The sequence below is a fragment of the Nannospalax galili genome, unplaced genomic scaffold (genome assembly GCF_000622305.1).
Source record: "Nannospalax galili isolate Female #2095 unplaced genomic scaffold, S.galili_v1.0 scaffold11, whole genome shotgun sequence".
Lineage (NCBI taxonomy): Eukaryota > Metazoa > Chordata > Mammalia > Rodentia > Spalacidae > Nannospalax > Nannospalax galili.
The window spans coordinates 4,125,340-4,133,913 of NW_008330735.1; the positions used below are offsets into that span (position 1 = coordinate 4,125,340).

The 8,574-nt window shown below is 42.9% G+C and overlaps 1 protein-coding gene across 1 annotated transcript in view; it reads right to left on the reverse strand.

Annotated features, from left to right (window-relative positions):
* Positions 1 to 8,574, reverse strand: part of Dcdc1 (doublecortin domain containing 1) — a 469,865-nt gene that overhangs the window by 55,881 nt on the left and 405,410 nt on the right. The window contains 5 exon segments of the mRNA XM_008851730.2: positions 2,435 to 2,440; positions 4,965 to 5,151; positions 5,954 to 6,067; positions 6,069 to 6,161; positions 7,502 to 7,687. Coding sequence (XP_008849952.2) covers positions 2,435 to 2,440; positions 4,965 to 5,151; positions 5,954 to 6,067; positions 6,069 to 6,161; positions 7,502 to 7,687 — 586 coding nt within the window.

An 8,574-nucleotide genomic window follows, 5' to 3' on the forward strand; every position in this document is an offset into this window, starting at 1 on the left:
TGGGAGTGGGTACCAGGCTAGTGGGCGTTGCCTTGTTATTTGTAAGTTAACAGGAAAAGCCTCTACCTGTGGGATTTGGGGGTCCTGAGACCATTGAGGCTGGAAATTTTGAGGCTGGCAACTCCCATTATCTCTAAGGTTACACAGCTGTTCTGTGGCTGTAAGGCGTGGCGCCACAGGTGGTGGCAGAGCCACAAGGCATGGTGGTAGCCGAGGTGAATGGGGAGGGGAATTTACCTGAGGATTTTTGGGGGCTTTTGAAATCTGAGCGTTAGTATCTGGGCTTGTTGAATCAGCAAGAGGGGGATAAGAGTTAATTTTGTTGATGGGTGGGTTTTGTCTGACTTGGTCAAATTCTATTTTTGGAGCTGTTGAATCTGCTACTGGGCAGTCTGCAGGGTTTTTTTTATCACTTAAAACCTCTCTTTTATTATTTTCTGGTGCTTGCAAACTTTCCTCAATCTTAGGTGGGTTTTTTTAAGAATTGCTGCATGGCTGCCATTATCGGGAAAAAGGAAAGAGGGAATTTATGCCTCTCTTGGATTTCTTTTTTATGAGCCAGATGCACAAGAAGGTTCCAGACCTCTGGATCAGATATGTCTGCTGATAGGATCCAGGGCGCAAATTGATACACTTCGTTCCAAAATTTTAAGCTTTCCTTTTGGGAGATCTTAAGCCCTCTTGATTTAAGTAAGGCTCTAAGGGAACGAATTTGGAGTTTTTTTCTGGCGTGATGTTGAATTTCCCATTATAAAAGGAGATGTTTTTACAGCAGTCTGGCACTAGGGGGTTGGAATGCCCTGAGAAATTACAAGCCTCAGACTGCAGAAAAAAAGTTACTTTTAAATCTTTTGTTCTGGCCGTGAGCCGCCTTGGACTCCCAGGTTCTCCGTTCTCACTTAACTGGCTAGTTAATTTAAATTCTCACTTAACTGGTTTTAGCTGCGGCTTGAGTGCCTGGGGGCAGGGTGACAGAGCTGACTAGAGAAATCTGCCTAACTCCAAAGCTCATGTGGAGATTTCTTAGAACTTTAGGGATTTTTTTTTCTCTAGCAGTTTTAAGATAGAAAAAGTGGGGTGAAGTGATGGTTCCCAAGGGAACGTGCCTGAAATTGAAATTTCAGGGGATCCCACTTGGTTCCCAGCACAGGCCTTCCCACAAATTTAAGGAACTGGCGGCCATCCTAATGACTCTTAAGTGGCCGTTGCGTCACCAGATTTTTATATTAGAAAGATATATAGATAGAGGTCTTTTGTCTACACCTTTGCAGGCAGTCGGGGTCCGTTAGGGGGTCAAAGAGACCTTTAGCTAACATCAGGGAGTAGCCCGGACCAGGAAGCCTCAGTTGTCTCTCTGTCCTTAGCGGTCCCACTCGAAGACTTTTAGACTGGAAACAAAAGGAGGAAATTAGAAGAGATTTGTATTGCCCTCCTGATGGGGAGGGATACTCATGAATCCTGCGTTTCAGAGGGTGCCAGCTGCTAGCTGGCACAAGATTCAGAGGCTCTCACGTTGGGCGCCAGATATGGGGTGCGCAGGGATCTCGGGGTGCCAGCTGCTAGTGTGGCGCCGGTCCCCTGTGCGCACTGGGAAGGCGGCGGGTCCCGCAGAGCATTGCTGGCGGGCCCCTGCTTCTCTGCTGCTTCTCCGCTGTGAGTCCCTCCACTACCGGGGCTGGCCCGGCCGAGTTCCGCCCTAATTTCACCCATGCACTTCCTCGAGATGCGAAATCCACCGGCCGCTGGATCACGTGGGAAGGTGCAAGGCGGCTAAAGCTAGGGTTCTGTGAGTTAATGACAGAAGGAAAGCACCCCCCGGGGAGGCTGGATCATAGGCAATAAGACACGGGACTCAGCTTAGTCCATGTTACAGCTCTTTATTCTCCTGACTCTGCTCGGCTCCAAGTCTTAGTAATCCAGCTCCAGCTCCAATTATTGAGGAAAAACCAGGACACTTATACCATGGGGGGGGTAGTAAAAACCTTAGCTGCTAGGTACTTTTAGGATGCCCCATTTACATGTGGAAGTAAGCTCCTGCCAGGCTGCCAGACTGCCTGAAAAATCACACAGGAAAGCCTGGCATTTCCAGAGCCGGAGGCTATGTTTTTGTGGTGGCTACTTCAAAAGATGAGTCAGGAAGATGCCAGAAAAGCACCCTGCTGAAAAAGGAGTCTCTGCATTTGAACCGAGCCCATGGGCTATCCGGACATGAAGAGACTACTACTTTACACAACAAGGGTCCCCAACAAATGCACTGTGCTGAATTCTAACCTAAAGCTGTTTCTTTAAAGTTCTTAGGTGCAAGTTGATGGCATAATACCAAACCACAACCCCATAAAGGGGCAGCCTACTCAAGACCTTGCCTGGCTGCAGAATAAGCTTTGGAAGGAATCCCATCAGGACACCCTTTTCATGGTCCCAGTGAGCGCATGACTCTGAACTTCCAGAGGAGTTTAAATAAGAATTTGAAAGATGTGTGTTTGAAATGAATACTCACAGAAACTTGAAACACAAAACAAAGACAGAGCTATGTGCTTTAGTGATATCCAAATATTAAATGTCCATATCACTGTTTCCTAAAATTGGTTGGAGAAACAATAAAATGTCCTATATACAGTAATGATAATGGGCATTGAATGTTTGGTAGGTATCAGTCAGGTGCTGACTGATATATATTAGAGATTATATATATTATCAGGTACTTCTCTCTATATATGTATATCTCACATATATATATATATATATATATATAACAAATTCCAGTTCTATGTAAAGAATATTAAATATTCAAGTGAATATGCATACATATATTTGTTTATGTATGTATGTATGTATATGCCTGTGTATATTTTTAATGTTTGGCTGTGTCCACTCTAAATTTTGAAACTTAGTGGCCAATGTGGTGCTATTAAAAAGTGAGAGTCAGCCTGGCATGGTGGTGCACACCTGTAGTCCCAGCACTTGGGAGGCAGAGGCAGGCGGATCTCTGTGAGTTCAAGGCCAGCCTTGTCTACACAGTGAGTTCCAGGCCAGCTAGGGCTACAGAGAGACCCTGTCTCAAAAAGACAAAAAAAAGGGGGGGGTCATCAATTTTGTCTATTATTTATTTATTATTTATTTATGTGCATGTAGTGTATATATGTGTATGAACGTATGTGAGTGCATTCACCCGCACAGGTGTGTGTGGAAGGCAGAGACTGATGTTGAGATGTCTTTCTCTATCACTGCCAACTATTTTCTTGAAAGAGTCTCACTAATCCTGGCAATTGCTGTTTTGGTTAGGCTGCCTGGCCAGGGACCCCTGGGATCCACTTATCCCCTCCCCTACTGCTAGGTTTACAGGTGCTACCACAATGTGGGTGCTGCGAGTCCTAACTCAGATTTTTATGTTTGCACAGCAAGCACTTTACCCACTGAGCCATCTCCCAGGCCCAAGGTGGGCTCTTTAAAAGGTAATTACATCTAAGAGTTCCTCCTCTCTGAATGGGATTAAGGCCTTTACAAAAGAGGCTTCACACAGCTTTTGACTCTTCCTGTCTATCAACTTCTGCCATGTGATGATCCAGCATTTCCTCTCTGTTGAAAATGCAGCTCTTGGGCTGGAGAGCTGGTGCAGCTGTTAAAGGTTCAGGCTTACAACCCAAAAGAAGACGTAATACCAGGCATGGTGATGCCTGTAGTCCCAGAACTTGGGAGGCAGAGGCAGGCAGATATCTGTGAGATCAAGGCTAATATGATCCACATAGTGAGTTCCAGGCCAGCTGGGGCTACAGGAAGACAAAAAGACCAAAAAATAAATAACTAATAAAAGATGTGATGCACTCTTAGGAGACAGTTAAACCTCTCAGTGCCTTGATTTGGATACCCCAGTCTTCTAAACTGTGAAAAATATTTTTTTCCTTAAACGTTTTCTGGTCTGCAATGTTCTGTTATAATAGAACAGAAAAGACTAAGACACAGTCACATAAATAGGTATTTTTTTTTTTTGTCTTTTTTAAGACAGGGACTCCCCTGTAGCCCTAGATGGCCTGGAATTCACTGTGTAGACCAGGTTGGCCTTAAGCTCACAGAGATCCACCTGCCTCTGCCTCCTGAGTGCTGGGATTAAAGGCATATGCCACCAAATAGCTGGCATAAATATGTATTTTATATTCATTTGATTCTCATTAGTGCTCCATAATGCAATAACTATTAGTATAGTCATTTTATAAATGAGAAAGCTGAAGTAGAAACTGGTTGAAGAATTTGATCAAGTTCATTCAGCTAGCAAGAGCCCAAGCTAGGACTTGAAACCTGTTATTCGTTCTGGCTCCCAAACCTAAGTCCATAACCTCTAACCATGCCTGTCAGTACAGGAGTAGAAAATCTCACACAGAGATGCTACTGGATCACCACTATCAGGATCTCCTTTCAATCCGTATTGTTGTTTGGGGCACAGTCCCTACCCTTGTGTTGTACATAGTCTAACGAGATACTCAAAAATGTGTGCAATATTTATAAGATGCAGCAAAAGCTGCAAGAGAGAGGCATTGACTGGAGTTTCTAGGGGCTTACAGTAGCGTGGACAGCAGTGAAGACAGGCAGGGCGAGCAGAGGGCAGGAAAAGTCTGGAGAGGAGACTTCGCTTCTAACAGCAAGAAGAGATTTGCATTCAGTTAGTCACAATTTCTTAAGTTCTCTCCAGATCTGAACTTTAGAATGAAAATATTAATGCTATAAAAACTGTCGAGTAGATGTTATCAGTATCATGCAATTTATTACTTCAGTGCTCAAACAAAAATATGCACTACTTTTTCATTTTTTTCTTATTCGGAGGCAGGGTCAGTATGAGAATCTCATTGACACTCTGAATCATAAAGCAGCTGGATATAACTAAAATTCTTGCAGTGGTGATTAAATGAATCATATTTATCTTTCTCATGGTTGAACAGAAACAGAACCAACTAGTGCCTGCAAGCAGCAACCAACCTGTCTCCTCTTTCCAGCAGGAGCTGTGTTTTTCTCTTGTTCCTTGGGGTCTCTCTGGATAAGGGTTTCGTGTAGAGCCCATAGAACTAAGTCATGCAAGGTGAGGATGGTAGTTCCATCTCTGGTGTAGACTTTGGAGGCTGCTCTGGGCAGTCCAAGTCTTTCTGTGCATTCTGCAAGAAGCTATATAACATACAGTGAAGAACTACCAGGAAATGATGACCCTGAAATCATGAGTCACTTGCCATTGTGCAAAGCTGAGAAAATCCTTTGAGAGAATAGACTTCGAGTAATTGCTGATGTTAATTTTTTAACTAAAAACAAATTTTGATATTAGGTTGCCTTAACTATTTTAACCTTAGTCAATCTAGTTTTAAAAATTCCCAGCTCTAAAATTTAAAGCCAGCTGCTCATGTCTATTCATACATTTTAGCACCAAACTACCTTATTTAAAGTGTTCAACTTAGAAATCCACTTTACTTTTTGTTGTACTATAAGGTAGAAAACTGTGCATTACTGCAAATTGATAACATCTTTAAATAAATGGTCAAATTTCAAATGAAGAATGGTCACATACTGTCACTTCCATTTATACATAGGAAAATGGATCATAAAAGCCAGCCTTGTATCATTGGGTAAATCTTAGAGTTATCAACTCCCATATTTTGTTTAGTCCACTGAGCAAAAATATCTTTATTTTTTATTTTTGCAGAAATGTTTGTGGTTAATTTATTTTTATATGTTTTGCCTGCATGTACATAAGTACAGCACACATTCTAAAAATTATTCTTTTTTTTCTTAATTTTTCTAAGACTGTATTCAAAGACAAATGATCAGAAAAATGCCATGAAGGAAACAGAGGTCTGGATCTCATTGGCTTAAAGTAGCGAATCTGAACAGGGATGTTGTCATTCAGCCCTGACACTCCTATCAGGAATAACCCTATCACCACATCTAAGAATACATTGGAATCATAACCACTCACCATGGGGAATGTCCCAACCACAATTAATTTCCCATTCTGATATACATCACCATTTTTGTATGCAATTGTTTTCACTGCCTTCTGGTGTGAAGCTGCCAAACCACTGGAAGATAGAGAGAGCCTGCGTGCAAGTCTTCAGCCGTGAGGATGACAGATATTCTTCATAATAACCTAGAGTTTTTTCAGCCTTGTAAGATGATAAATCAACCTGATATGTTAAAAATGATAATAAATGTACATTTACACGGATTTTTTGTTTTAGCTATCTTATTTTGGCATGCTTCATTACCTCAAGTAACATCTGTCTATGTGACTATGTGGCATCTACTCTTGCAACCAGTTACTTCACATACTGTAGATACCAGGTGCGGAAAGGAAAGGGTGTTGGCTTAGAATTCCTCAGTCCTTTTTCCCCGTTCCTGTAACTGACTTCTTGGCATTTGCTTTGTTCCTGGCTTGCTCTGGTCTTCCATTTCTGTTGTTTGTTTGGGCTTGTGGGTGGGTCATTTGTTTCTTTTTTGCCTTTCAGTGACACAGATGTGGAAGAAAGGATACCAGGACCAAGGGGAAGGGATGTGAACACTACAGGTACTCTCTTAATGTTTAACTTTAGAAGGAGACCATCTGTTTGTGGAAGAAGTTGATGAATGAGGAAGGCAAGAAGGATGGCGAACACCGCTTGGAAAGCTTCCCCTTTCTGTTCTGACATAGGCTGTCCTGAGGGAGATCTGTCTAAGCAGCTGTCAGCTCTATAGAGCAATCTCCGACTCTGCAGAGGATCACGTCCTTTCTCCCTCCGTTACTGCTTCAGTGGAGGCTCCCCACAACCTGTTCCTGTCCACCTCTAGCATTGCTCAGGATTAGGAGACAGTGGAGTGAATTTGGGAGATGGGGAGGTGCACCCTGCAGAGCACATAGGCTGGCAGGTATCTGTGCCCACCGTTTAGGAATTACTTCTTTTTATGCTGCTGTGTAAATTCCCTTAGTTCTTTTCACCTCTCAACTTCAAGAGAAGGATTTTTTTTAACGGTGCCATTTTAAATTTAGGTCACAGGAAAGTGGCAGAATTGATTTTTTTATTTTTTTTCCATCTCCAGGAGTACTAAATGGCATTAGACATGGATGCATGAATTCTGCCACTCAACCTGAACAGTCACTAACAACATGTCAAATTCCACCTGAAATGCTCCGTACTCATAAAAGAGGCATTTTCCATATGGATGTGGGGGAAAATACTTCTCAGCTAAGTAAAGATTTGCAGTTACTTCCTGACCTAAAAGTGGCACTAGGAGCAGTGAAAAGTGTCAGCAGATTAGAGCTGTGGAAGTGCCCAATTAACTTCAAAGAGTGGATTGAACTATTAATAGACAATGTGTTTTAAATTACAATAGAGAAAAGGTGATCGATGTGGGCAGAATAGGAAAGGTGCACCAGAGGAAGATGAATTGGATGAGTGAAGATGAACCTGACTATGAGGCAGAGAATGGATGCATCAGAGTTTCCAAATTGTTGCCACATGGCAGTGGCAAAGCTCAGCTCATTAAGTACCTTGGCCACATCAATGACCTTGAAAGGCCCCTGTGATAAGGGCTTCTGGATCTTGAGGCCTGAAACACAGAGGAATGGAACCCTTGAAAGCAGCTGTTTCAGCCTCTTCTTTGCCCTCATGGATCGTCCACAAGCTAGGCACAGCATTATTTTTCTGTTTCTATCAGGTGAGAGATAATAATATCCCTAAAATGGGAGAGAAAGGTGCTCTGATTAGGCGCCTCTAAATTGTAGTAGCATTTTTATAGGCCTCTTCACAACATAAACAAAGCACAGCCATATCATAATCAAATACCAAATTTAAAATCACAACAGAAATGCATTATTTTATTTCCTAATATTAATAATTAAATTTATTTTTATCTTTTACATGTATTTGTGTATGCGGGGCGGTGGGGGCACATATCACAGTGTACAGGTGGAGGTCTCATACTTTCAAGAGTCGTTCTCTCCTACCATGTGGGTCCTAGGCATTGAACTCAGGTCCTCTAGCGTGGGGACAAGCATCTTTATTTGCGAGTCATCTCACCAGAAATAATTAAATTTTTAAGAAAGTAGTCTGTTTTGGAGAGCCACAGCCTCCACCGCCATTACAAGATGGCGCCGGTATCCGGACCATCACAGTGTACAGGTGGAGGTCTCATACTTTCAAGAGTCGTTCTCTCCTACCATGTGGGTCCTAGGCATTGAACTCAGGTCCTCTAGCGTGGGGACAAGCATCTTTATTTGCGAGTCATCTCACCAGAAATAATTAAATTTTTAAGAAAGTAGTCTGTTTTGGAGAGCCACAGCCTCCACCGCCATTACAAGATGGCGCCGGTATCCGGACCTTCTTAACAGTAAACATCCTGCTGCGCCCATAAGGGGCGTGCACAAGAGCCTGCTCTCCCTCGCCTCCTCCCGTGGCATGATCTCCAGCAACCAATCTGCTTCTTATACGTCATAAATGGGACCTTTAGGGCATATATAAGCAACCGCTCTCCCGCTTCTCGTGGTCTTTGGTCTTCAGTCTTCAAATAAACTGCTGCAGAAGGATCCTGATTTGTCCTCCCGCGTCGTTCTCGCCGGCGAGA